The sequence below is a fragment of the Myotis yumanensis genome, unplaced genomic scaffold, assembly GCF_028538775.1.
Source record: "Myotis yumanensis isolate MYYU_CA2020_CCGP unplaced genomic scaffold, mMyoYum1.0.hap1 SCAF_8, whole genome shotgun sequence".
In the NCBI taxonomy this organism is placed as follows: domain Eukaryota; kingdom Metazoa; phylum Chordata; class Mammalia; order Chiroptera; family Vespertilionidae; genus Myotis; species Myotis yumanensis.
The window spans coordinates 53,470,539-53,489,501 of record NW_027223759.1 but is presented as its reverse complement, the minus strand read 5'-3'; the positions used below and the strand labels follow the sequence as shown (position 1 = coordinate 53,489,501).

The following is an 18,963-nucleotide window of genomic DNA, read 5'->3' as shown; positions in this document are numbered from 1 at the left end:
AAAAATTTTAAGGGATTTGATTTTTCTTACCACATTGCACATATGGAAACAGGTGATTTTTGTATGATTCTTGTATTTAGAGAAAACTTATTGTAGGGCCTTTTATTCTTAACTAGAAGCCCAGTGCCACGAGATTCCCTCAGCCCAGCCTGTGCCCTCTCGCAGTCCGGAACCCGGTCCTCTTTACCGCCAACCTCCAGCGGAGGTGGGATAGGCTCCCGCAACTGGTCATTCCGCCGTTCAGTCAATTTGCATATTACACTTTTATTATATTGGATGCTTCAATAAATATTAATGAGCTTTTAAACAAAACAAATCACAGAATTTAGCATATAAATAGACAAGAAGCACAAAGCATACATAGACCTATAAGTGTGAAATGTAATGAGTAAAGCAGTTGTTTAATTTTAGTGAGCAAACCTGTTAGAGCAAGATAGAGTGTTGACATAATTTGGAAAGTATCGTGTTTTTTATATAGTTTGTAACAGTTAGATGTCAAGGAAAGGGAACTTTAAGCAAAACTGCACCTAACAATTATAAGTCACATTTAATTTTAATTTCCCAGACTGCCCAGTATTAAAGGGAAAAAAGTTTTCTGTGTGCGGAATTACATTTATAAGATTGTAGTCATCTTGTAGGTAAAATTTACACAGTGCAATACTATGCAGCTGTAAAAAAGGAGGATCTCTTACCCTTTGAGATAGCATGGAAGGACCGGGAGAGTATTATGCTAAGGGAAATAAACCAGAGAAAGACAAGAATCACACGATCTTATTCATATGTGGAATCTAATGAACAGAATAAACTGATGAACAAAATAGATCCTAAGACATAGAAGCATGGAACAGACTGAAGAATTTCACAGGGAAGGGGAGGAGAGGGGAGGGAAGAGATTAACCAAAGAATTTATATGCATATATGCATAACCCGTGGACACACCATAGTTGGGGGGGGGGGGGTAGAGAGGGTCAATGGGGGGAAAAGGGGAACATCTATAATACTTTCAACAATAAAAATAAATTTTAAAAAATTTCTATGTGCGGAATTATATTTATAAGATTGTAGTCATCTTGAGGGTAAGGACTATATATAAATTACTTTGTGCCACAGAATGTTATAGTAAAAGAGGTTTGTTGCTTTTGATGAAGATAGAATCCTTAGGGAGAAACAGTACCTTCCTTAGCCTGTAATACTAAGATTAATATTTGTTTTAAAGGTAGTGGTCAGGATTTGAAAGTATTTTCTTGTTAGCTACACCAGGCTCCATTTGTTCACACCTGGGGTTTACTGTGTTAAATTTGTTGTATGGGAGGAGGGGAACAGCTTCATCAGGTGAAGTATAGAGTATGTTGTTCACAGCTCTTTCAACTAGGGATTAGAAGTCTTTTGCCCCCCCCCCCCCCCCCCCCCGCACTGTATCTACTATTTTCAAAGAAATCCCATAGCCCTAATCTACATGCTGAAAATCAAGCTCAGAGAATTTGCTGTTCACATTGATCCTTCAGTTAATCATGCTAGTCTGACAGCATTTTGTATTCACATTGGTGAGAAACATGACTAATTGGTGCATTACAGTTATTTTGGAGTGGAGATAGATTAGCATTGCTGAAAGATTTAAGCTTTATGTCCATTAGACCTTTGCCTTAGTACTAAGTTTGATCTGTTTTCTACAGGTTTGATATCCCAAACTTGTTTTGATTATTTGTGTTGTACCTGAATAAAAGGATACTTGACATATTTTCCCAAAACTCTTAAAACCAATCAAATTGTAACTTTACTTTTAAACTCATAAAGTCTGTGTGTTTATAATTGATATGCTTGTTTCTAGGGGCCACCTACAGATGCTCCTGCAGTGGACACAGCAGAACAAGTCTATATCTCTTCCCTGGCACTGTTAAAAGTAAGTGCTGAATGGAGTAATTTGCTTTAAGAGAGCTCTGTATCTTTTACTTTGGAATACTTGTCATCTTAATCCTCTCAGACAAACTATTGTTTTAGCTACATCAATAAAATAGAGTGTTTTATTTCCACTGAAACTAAATTAGGTTCTTAATTTAAAAAGAATAAAGATCTCAAAGCTTTGTGTCCACATATCTTTCTCTTACAGATGTTAAAACATGGTCGTGCTGGAGTTCCAATGGAAGTTATGGGTCTGATGCTTGGAGAATTTGTTGACGATTACACCGTCAGAGTGATTGATGTGTTTGCTATGCCACAGTCAGGAACAGTGAGTACTTTTATGGTTGCCTGCTGCAAGTAAATGTGTTCCTTTTCTCTTTACTTTTCCTATGCAAAATAATATTCATCATATTATATTTTCCTGATAGGAAAAATTCATCATAAGATTGAAAATTCATCATAAGATTTTCCTATGCCAAATAACATTCATCATATTCTATTTTCTCTTCCTGATGGGAAAAATTCATAAGATTAAAATTCATCATAAATTAATACTTTGTTGAATTAAATGATTGTATTGAACTAAATGATTTATATTTTAAGTGCATCCGTAAACTGAATGATGCTAACATTAAATCCCTTTACTCACACCTTCAGCTTAAACTAGCATAGCATACTGGGTTTATTATAAATTAGTCATTCTCAAATAGTAGGATATCAGTTTGATTAGTTTGAACACTTGTTTCAAAAGATTTCAGACTCTTAATTAGATTTTCATTTACATACATTATCTAGTCCTCATGTTTTGTTCCCATTGTTTTTGAAATATGACCCTTTTTTAAATGTTTCATATATGGTGATAAATGACTCTTAAACTTTTCCTATTCAAAATGTTAAGTTAAAAAACAGTTTATGGTAAACTTTGGTCTTTTTGCCTATCATGGTAATTTGTTTATATAAGAAACAGAATTCATACAGATTTGAAAGTCATCTACTATTTAGAATTTGTACTCTCTCTGGAACAATTTTTTTGTTTTGTTTTTTATTTTGTTTAGTGCATTGAACTTGTGTAGATAGGTGTGTATTTTGATTTAAAGAAATTGGCCAAAAGACAATAACTGTTCTACCTACCTTTCAAAAACAACAACATACATATCCTTCTCATCTGTTTGCCTAAAAAAATATGTGTATTTTTTATGATGGATGTTTTTCTTATTGGACCTTATAAAATATCCAGGTTAAAGAAATTGTTTTCATAAAGCTGTTTGCTCTGTTTGAGGCTCTTTACTGTTAGTATGTTTTGATAAAATAGATGCTAGAGAAAAACAATTTTCATTTTTAAATATTGCAATATGCGTGTGTGTGTGTGTGTGTGTGTGTGTGTGTTGTGTGTGTTGTGTGTGTTTAATAAGTATTTTAAATGGAGTAGTTGCTACAGAATGCAGTTTATTTGTAAACAAAGCAAAATATAGAAAAACATGAAATGAGGTAAACCAGGGGTCCTCAAACTTTTTAAACAGGGGGCCAGTTCACTGTCCCTCAGACGGTTGGAGGGCCGGACTATAGTTTAAAAAAAAACTATGAACAAATTTCTATGCACACTGCACATATCTTATTTTGAAGTAAAAAAACAAAACGGGAACAAATACAATATTTGTATTTGCATGTGGCCCGTGGGCCGTAGTTTGAGGACCCCTGAGGTAAACTAATTTGGATCTGCCGATTTTCCATTATATTTATTTTGTACATTGGACATAGAGAAATACACTACATATTGACTAAAGATTTAGATTTGAATATTAGACTATTATTTATATCTATCTTTTCATGTCAGAATATATGAGACACATAAAATTAACTGTTTTTATCTGTAACATGTGATTCTTATATGCTTATTCATTATAAAGGGATCTTAAGCTTTAATATTCTGTATAAGTGTTTGTTTGGCAATATAAAAATAGAAGATTTTGATTCCCATGTGTAATCTGTGCTGAATTTGAAAGTTTTTCTTCTGGACCAAGAGTTAGCTAACTTCTGTAAAGACATGTGTCTCTGCCTCCTATTCATATGTGTGTGTGTGTGTGTGTGTGTGTGTGTGTGTGTGCGTGTGTGTGTATTTCTTGTGTTTTGTTTTTTTAACAATCTTTTAAAAATGTAAAAAAAAAACCACCCTTTTTTATTCTGTAGGTAGTAGCAGATTGGATACCCCTGTTCTTGAGTATGCACTCTCAATTAGATTCAAAATACTGTTTGGTTGGAAGGAAGTGTTTATGTTAACTGGTTTGTTTAAGTAGATCAGACTTAAATTCCTGAAGTTAGAAGAAAGCCTTTGGCGAGCTATAATGGCAGTGATCTATCACTGAAGAGATAATATAAATGCCTGTGATAGTTTAGGTTGTGAAATTTTCTTTTGGTTGAACTAGCAATATAATGCAGCTTTTTAAAGACTTGGTTATAGATTGTCTCTAGTGGGAAATTTTTGTGTGAATACTTTTATACTTTAGGTAATATTCAAAAGTATATTAATTCCCTCCAACTACCTAATCTACCAAGTTGTCCTAACTGAAGCACTAAACTTCCTCTTTTTCCAACCCACCCACCCCAAAAACAACTCTGTGAAATGAAAAAATTACTTTCTTTCTTCAAAGTGTTTACATTGCTGGGAATATAATTGAAACTTGATTATTATAATAGCTGAATAATTGTAGAACTTTGAATGCGATGCTTAAAAGTTATCAAAGGATGGCAGCATTAGGAAGTATGCTTTCTAATAGGTCTCACCAAAAAATAGTTAATTCAATTATTTGGTGTTTCTCACACACACACCCAGTCAGAGAGAGAGAGAGAGAGAGAGAGAGAGAGAGAGAGAGAGAGAGAGAGAGGACACGCCATGGCCATAAACTCTTAAAGGTTCCTGAAAAAGATGGTCTCTACTATAATTGAAAATTACCTTAATTAAGTCTTAACTAAGAAGTTTGGTGCCGAAACCGGTTTGGCTCAGTGGATAGAGCGTCGGCCTGCAGACTGAAAGGTCCCAGGTTCGATTCCAGTCAAGGGCATGTACCTGGGTTGCGGGCACATCCCCAGTAGGAGATGTACAAGAGGCAGCTGATCGATGTTTCTAACTCTCTATCTCTCTCCCTTCCTCTCTGTATAAAATCAATAAAATATATTAAAAAAAAAAAGAAGTTTGGTAGTTGGTGATTTTAGGAGCTTTATTGGTGTAAGATTTATAATTGAATGAGCAGGTATCAAATATGGGTTTCAAAACTTATAAAATTATTTTGATATCAAAATAATATATCTAGGTTTTCTTGGGTCGCTTTTTGTTAATTTACATTGTAATATGTGGGGTTTTTTCCCCCTGTAATTATAAAAGCTATTTATTTTTCTTCCTTTTTAAACCAGGGTGTTAGTGTGGAGGCAGTTGATCCAGTATTCCAAGCCAAAATGCTGGATATGCTGAAGCAGACAGGAAGGTAAGTATTTTAAATGATCATATAAAGGAATAATGGCAAATATTTTCAGGAACATATCTCAGAATTTTTGATGTTTATGAATATCATTCCTGGGGGGTGGGGGGAGAAGCCATGTAGTTAATGTAAAAGCATCACTGTCAGTGCTAGGCACCACCCATCTAGTCTCTCATTCATCTAGAATCAAAGAAATTCGCCAATCAGAAAACTGCTTCATGATAAAATTCTCAACCATCACATAGTAAGCTTGTGTTGTAGCTTCCCTCTGGTTAGCATATGGAGTTACTTTCTAGTCACTGATAATTGAAAGAGAGTTTATGTTCCATTGTATTTGAGAGTTGCAACCAAATAATATTCTGAATACTTAATTATATTTGTAGGCATATGAGTTTTAAAGACAGGGCAAATAGAATCTAAATATTCTTCGAGTTATTCCCCGCCCCCCTCCAGATTAAACCTCTCAATAGTTGTCATTCTCTTGCTCAAATTCTTCTACTGTGTGGAGAAAACTTCAAAATTAATGTTAGCAAAAGGCTCAGCAGCTGAGCAGATCAGTGCAAATTGGTTTTTGACTGAGTTCCTAGTTCTACTGCTGGTTTAATTGATATTTAATCCTTTCACAACAGTGGATCCTGGTGTCCATTGTTAAAAATATACTGTGCCTGAAAAATCCAACTCCCAGAGCTAAGGAGTTAAAGAGTAGATATTTACTTAAATGCTGAAAGGGTACAAACTGGCTCTGAGAAAGTGTGGTAACAAGGTGAAAAGCTGAAAGCCTTATCTACCACTGCTAATGTGCATCTCTTAATGATAGCGCTCCTCTATCACACTCACTCATTTCCATGTTTTCTGGGTAATGTGGTGTATGATACCAGTGTTTCTAATGGTGCTTTTTCACACCTGTGTGTTTATCATCTCTTCTTAATTTATACCCTGTTAGTGTGCTGTTTCTTTTCATATCATAAATGTATTCCTTGTTCTGTTCTGAACAGCTGAATGCCCTCTTTGTTTCAGACCGGAGATGGTTGTTGGTTGGTATCACAGTCACCCTGGCTTTGGTTGTTGGCTTTCTGGTGTGGATATCAACACGCAGCAGAGCTTTGAAGCCTTGTCGGAGAGAGCTGTGGCAGTGGTTGTGGATCCCATTCAGAGTGTAAAAGGAAAGGTAGAGTAGATTCTGTCTTTATTAGCATCTACTGCCACATTTTGTTTGCAGCCACATTAAATAAAAATCTGTATTTTTTAAAGCAGAATTCTTAATTACACAAAACCCCCGACTGGTTACTTAAAAAAGAAAAACAAAGGACTGTACAAGTTTATATGTGTGTCTTGGTATTATTTAGAGATTTGTTTCTACTTTAATCAGCTATTGTCTAATCATGAATGTTTATCTTTAAATTTTTTTATTTCATAGGTTTAGGAATGTTAAACCATGCTAAAAGCCTGCTATACACACTTCATGAATATTTTAATAAACAGTACTCTTCCTTTCTTTATTTAAAAATGGAGAATTTGGGATTGGCACATTTAAAAAATCTAGTTAAAGAGCTCTGTTTTACAGATATTGTGCAGGACATATTCTGGAGTTGTATGTTCCAAATATTTTAGACAATGAAAACTTGCCCCAAAGACTTGGTAACAATCATTCCCATTTTTGGAGTGAGGACCCAGATGAATAATTAAATATGCTAAATGATTCTGAAAAGAGATTAACTTGCAAAGCATATTGGGTTATAGTTGTTCTTTGTTGAAATCTTTTGTTCTTGTTTAGTTCTTTTTTTTCTTTTTTGTTCGTTTGTTCTTTCTTTCTTTTTTTTTTTTTTTTCTTTCTTTCTAGCCCCATATGCCATTTTCCTATTTCCTGCCTCATGACAGCAGGGAGTAGCTCTATTATCACCTTCACAGAGCTGTCTGCAAATGTGAGAGGCAATTCGATTTTGCTCAACCACAGGGAGAGTGGATTAGAAAAACTACAGAACATACAGAAATTGGCTAGGTGGTTACTGCTTTAAAATACTGCTGAGGTGTCTTGTTTGAGCATGTACTTCCATTGTAGTGTAGAATAATTGTTATAATAAAATCATAATACATTTATGGGATCCTTTTTATGCAGCTTTTACAAATTATTTTTAGAGCACTTAAGAGTAAATATTAGCTTGCTATCTATTAGACCTGGAGTTTGATAGTACTGCAGATTACATTAACATCTGCTCACCAGCCCAAACAAACTAAATCTGGCTGTTAAAATGTGGAGTTTTTATCATGAATTTGAAGTTAAGCACTTGCTGACATCATATTATTATGATGAATAAAATTGAGGTCTTCTCTAAATCATGATCCTATTAGATGTGATTTAGCTTTTCAGAAGCAAAAACTAGCCATAAAACCAATAATAATAGCTGATATACTAGGCAATTCAGTATAGGTAACCTCAGATGCTTGCTATGTACCAGTATTTCAATTTATTTACTTTTTTTTTTTTTTTACTAAGTATGTTGTTACTTAAATAATATATCTGTATCTAAAAGGAATTAAAAATCCTTGATTTTTGTTTTCAGTTTTTTGAATTAAAGTACAGTATAATACTATTTAAGTTTAATTTTCTGATAACATACCTTTTTGGCAACTCATTTAAGTAATGATTCTTATTTTAGAAATGTAACAACAGAATTATCAGATTAAGTTTCTCTACCACAATATTTAAAAATAATTATTGAAGCTTTAATTTTAAATATAATTAGAGTTTTATTTTGTATTATTGTGACAGATTTTTTTATGATACTGGTTTATGTGATGGTGGCCACTTTGAAAAGGAAAATATAAGCTTAAATACAATAAAAGAAAGCATTCTCAAAATAGATTGTAAATAAATGAATATGTATTTTATTTTTGGTTATCTTGCATATAGTTTTTTTAAATGGCAGTTTTAGGTTCTAAACCAGTTTTAAGTATCATACAATGTTGGAATTTGCATTGCTTGTTTATAATTAATCATAATTCATATTAGAAGAATGTGTTGCATTTAAAAATACTGGTATCACATGACTGCTGTCATGTGGTAAAATGTAGTAGTTAAAAATATCTAAAATTATGAAATAACAAGTATTACTGTCTAATTTTGTCATAAAATAGTTTTGAAAAATTTTTGTATTAGTATAAGTATGTATCATTGATGATTCACATCACTTGTTATACCTAACATAGATTTTCATAATTTTATTACCTGAAATAAAGATTTAGTTCTTTGTTAAGAACTGAAGTAACTTCATCTATAACAGTGGTTTTCAACCTGTGGGCCGTGACCCCTTTGGGGGTCGAATAACCTTTTCCCAGGGGTCGCCTAAATACATCCTGCATATCACATATTTACATTACGATTCATAACAGTAGCGAAATTACAGTTATGAAGTAGCAACGAAATTAATTTTATGGTTGGGAGTCACCACAACATGAGGAACTGTATTAAAGGGTCACGGCATTAGGAAGGTTGAGAACCACTGATCTATAAGGTTCTGAATATGGTTATAATGTATGATTCTCAGTGTCAAGACCTCTCTAAACTATGAACCAAATTAAATGCTAGTACATCCATGGCCAGTGTTCCTAGTTGAAGCATTAAACTTAAGAATATAAACTTGTAAAAACTGAATAACATAAGACTCTGCCTTCCTCTTCCTTGCACTTGCTTTCTCAAAGCTGTCAAAATATTTAATAAGGCAATGAGTAGATCAAGAGTTAAAAATGGCAGTCTATATGTAAACGATTTAAATTCGGTTTCTGTTCACTAAATACCTCTTTCCTATATATTTTTATATTTCTATTTTTATAAATCCCAATATTATCTGTTTTTGAGTGATAAGCATGGATTCTTTCTTTGTAATCACAATTTATAATTATTACTACTTTTGAGAACTCATTTTCTTATCAGGATTCCTGTCAGTAAAATGTTCATATGTTACCTGCTAACTCCTGTTTGTGTCTGTTCTTTATCTTAAAAACATGAAAAAGGACACAAAACACTAATAACCTTTTAGTCCAAATACATCTCTATTTCCTTGAAAAAATTTTATTTAATATAATCAGAAATACTCAATGGACTTTTAAAAATAAATGTTTCTATTGACTTTCAGAGAGAGAGAGAGAGAGAGAGAGAGAGAGAGAGAAGACAGAAGAGAGAAGAGAGAAGAGAGAAGAGAAGAGAGATTGGCTGCCTCCTGCATGCTCCCTACCAGGGATAGAGTCCACAAACTCAGACATGTACCCTGACCAGGAATTGAACCAGCAACCTTTTGGTGCACAGGACAACGTCAACCAACTGAGCCACACCAGCCATGTCTCAATAGACTTTTAAAAATGTAATATTTATCTAGTTGCAGATCAGCTCATCTGTAGGTATTTCTTAAGTAAATTTGATATACCTGTATGCTAATGATTCTGGGGTACCACATAAAGAAAAAATGGTCTTTGTCTCTGAGAAAATTAGTCATATGCTTTTGGTATTATTTGTGAGCCAGATAATATGCCATTTATATGCTGATAATCCTACATTGCGTACTGATAGAATACAAATTATACTGATACTGCTTTGTTTCTGTAAATTAAGTATTAAATTGGTTACTAGGGACAGATATAATTCAATAAATACTTACTTGGAACCCTGTATGTACCAGTATATAAAAAAAGTATTTATATAGCAAGCATAGTAAATACAGATTAAATTAAAAGAAGGAAGAAATGGGTATAAGATGCACAAAGTAGATGAAATTTGGACTGAGCTTTGGGGGATGGACAGGACATCACTCAGAAAAGAAGAGTTTGTACCTTTGGGGAAGAATGTAGGAACAATACCATTCTAGGTGGTACTTACCTTTGTTAATTCTGCTTTCACAGATGCATTAGAATATAAAGTAAATAGTTTATAGTTTTTGTTGTTCTTTTTTAAATTAATGTTTTACAAAAAAATAATGGGGCTCTGAAAAGTAAATACAAATATAGGAGAAAAGAATTAGGGGATGAATGTTATAAGACCTTAACTTTTATCTGCAGATATTTAGAAGGTTATGCCTTTTTCAGGACAAGGGGGCAAATATTTACCAAGACATTTTGTATTGGAAAGTTTTAAGATGGTGGAGATTTTAAACTACTCAACTAATAGTTTTGTTTTAGCTTGTTATTATTTAAAAAAATGTCATAGAGGCAGGGAGGACATAGAGTAATGAAGAACACAGGCTCTGGGATCAGACCTACATTAGAATTCCATTTTTATATCTTCTTTACAGCATGACCTTGAGCAAGTTACCTAATTTTCTTGAGCTTCAGATTTTTTCGTCTATAAAATAGGGATTTTAGTGACTATCATAATATTGTGAATATTATGAAATGACATATGCATGATTAGTGTACACATGCCATACATAATAGGAGGTGTGCAATAAATGGTACTTTATTATTCTGAAGATTAAAGTAATTGTTACTTAAAAGAATTAACAACAAGCATATTTAAAAATGTGAATATCTCTGAAAGTTTTGTTAAGAATAAGTCTATAAATTAATTACTAACTTGCTCACTTTAGGAAGATGAAGGTAATGAAAACTTTCCATTCCATAAAAGAAATGCAAACTTTCCCTTGTATTTTCTATATCCTGATGAATTTAGGAATGCTCTTCTGATTCAGCTACTTTTTATTGAGCAATTACTATTTTCCAGCATATTTCTCTGGGGCATGCTGATGAAGAGGAAAATGAATACATTACATTAAAATTCTGGCCTTTAAAGTAATTAAATGTATTATACTTAAAACCATTTTGTGTTTTGGAGCCTCTTTTGGGATAAAAATGTTTTCATGTCTTGGAATTTATATATTGTCTGGCAAAAGTAGTTTTTTTGTTTTGTTATTTTTTAAGTAGTTTTTATTTTATTTTATTTTTTTAAATTAATTTTTATTATTATTATTTTAAAAATCTTTATTGTTTTTTTTTTTTTTATTATTGCTTAAAGCATTACAAAGGGTATTACATATGTGTCCTTTTTTCCCCCCCACCCTTGACAAGCCCCTGCCCTCCCTTACCCCCCAGTGTCTTATATCCATTAGTTATGGTTATATGGATGCATACAAGTCCTTCGGTTGATCTCTTACTCCCCTCCCTCCTGTCCCCCAACCCTCCCTGGCCTTACCACTGAAGTCTGACAATCGGTTTGAGGCAGCTCTGCCACTGTATTTATTATTGTTCAAAAGTTTGTAATGGTCTTAATTATCCATGAAAGAATGCAATCATGTGGTATTTTTCCTTCATTGACTGGCTTGTTTCACTTAGCATAATGCTCTCCAGTTCCATCCATGCTGTTGCAAATGGTAAGAGTTCCTTCTTTTTAACAGCAGCATAGTATTCCATCGTGTAGATGTACCACAGTTTTCTAATCCATTCATCTACTGATGGGCACTTAGGCTGTTTCCAGATCTTAGCTATGGTGAATTGTGCTGCTATGAACATCTGGGTGCATATATCCTTTCTGATTGGTGTTTCTGGTTTCTTGGGATATATTCTTAGAAGTGGGATCACAGGGTCAAATGGGAGTTCCATTTCCAATTTTTTGAGGAACCTCCATACTGCCTTCCATAGTGGCTGCACCAGTCTGCATTCCCACCAGCAGTGCACAAGTGTTCCTTTTTCTCCACATCCTCTCCAGCACTTGTCGTTTGTTGATTTGTTGATGATGGCCATTCTGACAGGTGTGAGATGGTACCTCATTGTTGTTTTGATTTGCATCTCTCGGATGATTAGTGACTTTGAGCATGTTTTCATATGTCTCTTGGCTTTCTGAATGTCCTATTTTGAAAGGTGTCTATTTAGATCCTTTGCCCATTTTTTGATTGGATTGTTTATCTTCTTTTTGTTAAGTTGTATGAGTTCCCTATAAATTTTGGAGATTAAGCCCTTATCAGATATGACGTTGGCAAATATGTTTTCCCACGAGGTGGGTTTTCTTGTTGTTTTGTTGATGGTTTCTTTTGTTGTGCAGAAGCTTTTTATTTTGATGTAGTCCCATTTGTTCATTTCTCTTTAGTTTCAACTGCCCTAGGAGCTGTATCAGTGAAGAAATTGTGTTGGCGTATGTCTGAGATTTTGTTGCCTTTGTATTCTTCTAGAATTTTTATGGTTTCCTGTCGTACATTTAAGTCCTTTATCCATTTTGAGTTTATTCTTGTGTATGGTGTAAGTTGGTGGTCTAGTTTCATTTTCTTGCATATGTCTGTGCAATTTTCCCAACACCATTTATTGAAGAGACTATCTTGGCTCCATTGTATGTTCATGCCTCCTTTGTCAAAAATTAATTGAGCATATTGGTTCGGGCTTTAAGTAGTTTTTAAAATAAATTTTTATAAAATAAAATCAAGGAATGGATGTGTCATTGGTCACTGTTATCAGTTTGGCTTTCAGCATATAAAAAACTGCAGTTTTATGAGTTTTAGTAAGTAATTTTTATATGTTAGAGGAGTCATAGAGTCATTTATTAAATGTGTGAATTGACAAGCTCAGTGAGGCAACTTGTTCACAAACCTTAGCCTTGATGAATTTGTGTGTAATCAGAGCTGGAGTTCAAGTTTACCATGTCATTTGTCTTTTAAAGGTAGTGCAAGATATTTAGAATAGTTGTTATTCATAAGACTTTCTTTTACTCTCTTTTGATTATTATCCCTTAAGGATCAGTGAGAGCTAGATAATCCTAATCTCAAATTGTACATACACACCTTTTCTTTATCTCATTTTCCAGATTGAAAGAGAAAAATAGAAAATAGGACACATAAAAATTCTATTTCCACTTTTAATATAGCTCTGAGCATGCCCACCCAACTCTTGGGACAAATTTATTTACTATTATATCTTTTGTTTGCTTTCTGTTTTGCACTTTTGTTATCAAATTGAAGGGTTTTTTTTTGTTTTTTTGTTTTGTTTTGTTTTTAAATATATTTTATTGATTTTTTAGAGAAGAAGGGAGAGAGATAGAGAGTTAGAAACATCGATGAGAGAGAAACATCGATCAGCTGCCTCCTGCACATCTCCTACTGGGGATGTGCCCACATCCCAGGTACATGCCCTTGACCGGAATCGAACCTGGGACCTTTCAGTCCGCAGGCCGACGCTCTATCCACTGAGCCAAACCAGTTTTGGCCAAATTGAAGTTTTTTAATAGTATTAGATTTAGTCTGTGACGATAGCTAAGAAAATACTATAGGTACTAATGTACCTATACTATACCTGACAGACAAATGTAATGGTTTATAACATTTAGCTAATATAATCAGAAATTGTCTATTGGAATGTTAAAGCAATTTTTTGTTTAAAATTCTAACAAGCATAAATCTTATATAAATCTAACAGTTCTTAGTGTTCCGTTATCTATAAGAATATTATCTACTCACTCTTTTGCTTCTGTAATGCTTTTCATTCTCCAGTCTAATCCCTGGTCATTCATTCAACAGACACTTATTGACTACTACTGTATACCAGTTATACACTGGAGACAAGAGTAACATCTATTCCCTGTACCAGTTTGTTTGTACCAGCAAATGGAAACATGACTTGGTTTAAAAGGCCTTTTCATAACCTATATATATTATTTGTTTAAGATATTCAAACGATTTGACATTAGCTCTTATTAAGTACGAGAGGCCTGGTGCACGAATTCATGCACGAGTGGGGTCCAGCCGGCTCACCTGATCAGGTCGGGGGGGAGGGGCCGTGCGCAGTTGGCCGGCCAGCCCCACCCCCTGGTCAAACTCCTGGTAGAGGGGACAATTTGCATATTAGCCTTTTATTATATAGGATGAGGATATTTCTGGACCTGGGACTTAGTTTTGGCAGTTTTAATGTTGTTATTGTAATTTCCTGAAGAGGGTAGAATTGATTGTAGTGGTAAATTTTCTTCCTAGTCATAGTTGATTCTTCAGTGATTATTCTTAGCTGCTAGTAAGCTAATTAATAGATGTTTACTGTCACTTTTTTACATTTAAAATACCTTTATTCTCTGCAGTTTTTATTTCAAATTAAACACAGGTCAGTGCTTGAGTGATGTTTGAGCTTTTCAGTTCAGCATGCCATAAAACAGTTTTTATGGATTCAAAACTGAGGAAATGGTAAAGTGTATTTTTTGTCAAGCTTGTGATCAGATTTTTTATAGATAATGAATGTTATCTATATAAAATAAACCTGAATAGTAAAACTATGTATACAATAATATCCAAAAATGCTTTCTTGAAGCGTTTCACATTTCAATAGATATTTATTCTGTACCATATTATGTGTGCCAGAGAGTCACTGGGAAATGGATATTCAATGGTGATTAAGACTCAAACCTTGCTGTCAAGTAATTGAATCTAATAGTAGTTTTTTTTGTTTGTTTTTTGCTTTTGTGTTAGGATAACTGTTATATCAAATAGCTTGTTGATGAAGAGTACTGGCTTTGGCATGCTGTGTCTGAAACAAATCGTAGTGGCATCATCAAGTCCCCTGATTTTCGCTTTCCTCATCCATAAATTGAGAATATTAATACCTCTTAGTTGAGAACATTAGACAAGATAATTTCTGTATAATCAATAAGCCCAATAAAAATATGAAAAGTGATACATAGAAAAGTAATTGACCTTTACATATTTTTTCTGTGAAAATGACCTTGCCTTTTGAGAGATGGCAGTTTAAAGGCTATATTTGCATTTGTCTTTGAAGGTGATGTTAAAGCACAACAAATGTATGTAAGTCCTTTATTCCCCTCATTCACCCTCCATACCTCCTTGCTAACGTAGTCAAGCCCCAGCCTTTAGTCGAGCCTCTTATTCCTTTACTTTATGTGCAACTGTCGATAAGCATGCCAGTTGTCTTGCTTTAGTTTGTTTACTAGAGAGGAATGTGGACTTCATTCATTTTATGTAGGCTGACAGAGTAGCCGCCAATTAGAATTGGTACTCCATGTTGGGATCAGACCAGTGACCAGAGATGATCGGGTCTCTTGTAGCTCATTAATAGTCTCCTGCAGAGTTCAGTTTTTAAGTTCACTGTGCATTTGTCACGTAAAGTCTAGAAATATCTATCTTGCAAGAACATTGAGATTCTAGACATATTGTCATTTTAAAAAAAATAATTTCAGTATAACTATGCCATTTTTATTTTAATTAGGAATTTTCCTAAGGAAATATATGCCCTAAGTGTCTCTCCCTGGTTTCCTTTTGATGTTTTCGTATTCCAGGTGTTTGTGGATGCCAAATTCATAGTTCTGATTTGGTTTGGAGAATAGCTTTTTTCTAACTTTAACACTGTCCTCTGCTTTGTTTACTGTGTCAGTTTGGGTGCTCCAAGAAGCAGATGCCAAAATGGGATTAGATGTGCAAGAGATCACTAGGGGAAACACCTTCAGACAGCAGTACAGGTTTAATCCTGAGGAAGACAAAGGAAAAGTAGGACTGGGTAGAAGAGCATCAGATTGCAGCGTATTTCTAAGTTTCAGCCAGACTAAAGGGAGTCCTTGAGGCAACGTTTCCCTTTAGAGGAATCCCTTATTTGACAGGAGTGGCTAGGGTCTAGTACCCCTGTTGCTCAGTCATTGGCTGGGAGCAGCCCAAGGGAAGCATGACCCGGGGTGAACCCTCAGAGGACCTGAAGGTGCAGCATCTGGAGGCTGTGAGTCAGCTATGTTCTCCACAGCAGGTTCTCTTAAAAGGAAATCTGAGATGGGCAATTCCATGACTGCCACAGCTAGTAACACTAGTAACTATGGGACAGGTACATATGCATTATTTTATTTAATCTTACCACCAACTCTGTGAGGTGTCATTCATGCACAAACGGAGACAGTGAGAGCTTAAATAACTTACATTAGATCACTTACTTAGTAAGTGATAGAGCTAGAATTCTAACTTGGGCAGGATTCTGACACCAAAGTATCTCAAGCATTTAAACACCTATACCAGACTGACTACATGTGTACACTAAAAAATCATGCCAAACTTTAAGACTTAATTATATGTTTGTTAAGAAAGTTTCATGACTCTAAAAATGGCTAATTACCTTTTGCCATGCTAGTTTCTAAAGATCAGTTTTTTTTCATTAAGGCATATATGTTCAAAACTTGTGTTTTTTCTGTTTAAATTTTGATGCATGTCTTCACTTGTCAGAAAAAGTACATTATGCTTGTTACACCCCATCCCGCTTTCCTCCAAATATATTGAAGTTGTACTACAGATCTCTAGCTACAGTAAGCAATTCTCCAAGGATGAAGAAAGAAAATGTACACACACATAGGAATTTCTTTTTCAAAGTTAAAATTGACATTTTATAAATAATTTGCATGTTGCAAACTTGAGACTAAGAAATCACAGCAATTCAGTGATATGCATTTGGCATGAGTCAGTTTTAGTTCTTAGTGCTTTTCATTGGAAATGACATAAAAAGTAAGATTTCTTTGAATTTTTTATGCTGTGGGCTTACAAGAGACATAGATGTTTTTCTCTTGTAGATGTCTGGCAGTGCATGGCAGCAGAAATAACGAAATGGTCACAAACCCCAGCAGTACTTCCCAGGTCACATGCACCCTTAATTTTTAAAGAATCTGGAAACAGCCTAAGCAGTTGATAACAGGTCATTTCTAAGTGATAAAGGATATTTGATATGGGTGCTGCTTTTCTTTCCACACCTAGTGTTTTTATAGTCATTCAGAGACTTTATATGGTGGTAGGCTTATATAAATTTAAATATGTAACTTAACTGGTTACTGAATTGTAACACTTTCTCCTTTTTCTGATGTTTGACATTGATTTTGAGGTTTAAAACTTTTTTTCAAGCTTCAAAAAAATTATTCTAGTTCATTTTCTGTATAAACACTTCCAATAGTCATTGACTTCAATGTAAGTACAATTGTAAATGCCAAAGGCAGCAGCTACTATTAAAAAAGAGAAGGGGGTATTATGAATTATATAACTACTGCCAGAAATGCTATGCATTTTTCTTTCAAACACCTTTTCCTTTGTATTAACTAATTTTAAGAGTTACTTAAAAATATAAGTTCCTTTGAATGTAAAAATTGGGAAATATAGACTGGTGTTTTAGAAATTTAATTTAGTCTTTCAGTGACTTAGCAGTTGATATGAAAACACAAATTTAAAAATAAATAGCATATTTGATAAACTGTACTATACTCATGAAAAAAGCCAAAAATATGAATTAAGCGGGATTAAAAAACAATTAGTTTTGAGTCCTAAACCATATTCGTTATTAAATTGAAATGATAGGTTCTTGACCCTTGGGTGGGCTTGGAATAAATATGGAACACAGTATTGTTTTTAAAACTATTTTGCTTTTATAAGCTAAGACAGATGTACAAAAAAGATGTAGTTTTTATTTTGTATTGGCAGCTTCCAAATATTTAGTGTCTATTTCCAAGAGTTGCAATTAGTAAAGCAACCATGATACTGAAATCTGCACATCCCACAAGCTAATTATATTTGCAAGGTCAGAATGAATACATATTTTCAGAAAAATAAAGGGTTATATAAATATGTGTCTTCTACTTGGCTGTTATATCACAGTTTGTTGATCTGGAATATAATGTGTACAATTCACAAATTTGTCTGATAACAGAAAGTGGTGTGTGATTGTGTTTATTTTACTAACCAGTATATTCACAGCAATCACTTCCAAATATCTCTCCAGTAAAGATGTGTTAATTACAAAACAGACAAGGTCTTCTATTATATTAAAGCTACTAACAAGAAGACAGCAGGAATCACACATGTAAATAGCATCATCAACCCCTATTTTAGTCCTCTGTTTTGATCTGTGAGTTGCGCATAGACCAAAGGTGCTATTAAAGACTGAGTGTATGAAATAGGCAGCATTATATGAACAAAATTTATTCAACAAGAAAACAGACCTTTAACATGAATTTAACAAGCCTGAGAAATTATAAACTATCATATGCTGCAGATTCATGCAGTGATAATAAACAAAAAAGGAAAGTAAGAGGTTTCCCTAAGCTAGCCAAACTGCTAATGGTTTTGTTATAAGCTGTCTACTGTTGCAGTGACCTCTGAAAAGTCTCAAGGCACTTGTACCAGAAAAAATTAAATGATCAGGCTGGTGAATAGAGATTCGGTATGGTGTGTAGGACTACAGCATGGAAGGGAATTAAAAAAGTGTAGCATCATATTCCTGAAAATATTCTTCATGCTTTAGCTTACAAGGTTTTATTACTTATTAAGTAGGTAGTTTTTGTGTTGTTTTGTTTTGTTTTTTGCTAAATTCCTATTTGGATTTATAAGGCATAAACTGAACTGGTTTGATGTATATATACTTTAAAACAAACTCCTTAGAAAATTCATATAGCTCCAAAAAGTGGATTATTTGCCTTGTTCCCCCCTCTAATGCCTTAATTAATCATTGGGGGTTCTTTGTTCAGTATATTGTATCCAAGCTTTTCATTCTTACCCATGGAGTGACCACTTTGCTGTCATTCTATTGCATCATGCTGTAAATACATAAACATGGAGAAACGCCTTCAGCTTGTACACACCTCCAAGTGCTCACTGGGGCTTTTTCT

At 34.0% G+C, this 18,963-nt stretch overlaps 1 protein-coding gene across 1 annotated transcript in view; it reads left to right on the top strand.

Annotated features, from left to right (window-relative positions):
* PSMD14 (proteasome 26S subunit, non-ATPase 14) overlaps positions 1-18,963 on the top strand; it is an 89,525-nt gene that overhangs the window by 45,200 nt on the left and 25,362 nt on the right. The window contains exons 4-7 of the mRNA XM_070422872.1: positions 1,829-1,900; positions 2,108-2,227; positions 5,308-5,378; positions 6,390-6,540. Coding sequence (XP_070278973.1) covers positions 1,829-1,900; positions 2,108-2,227; positions 5,308-5,378; positions 6,390-6,540 — 414 coding nt within the window. The remainder of the gene's footprint in view (positions 1-1,828; positions 1,901-2,107; positions 2,228-5,307; positions 5,379-6,389; positions 6,541-18,963) is intronic.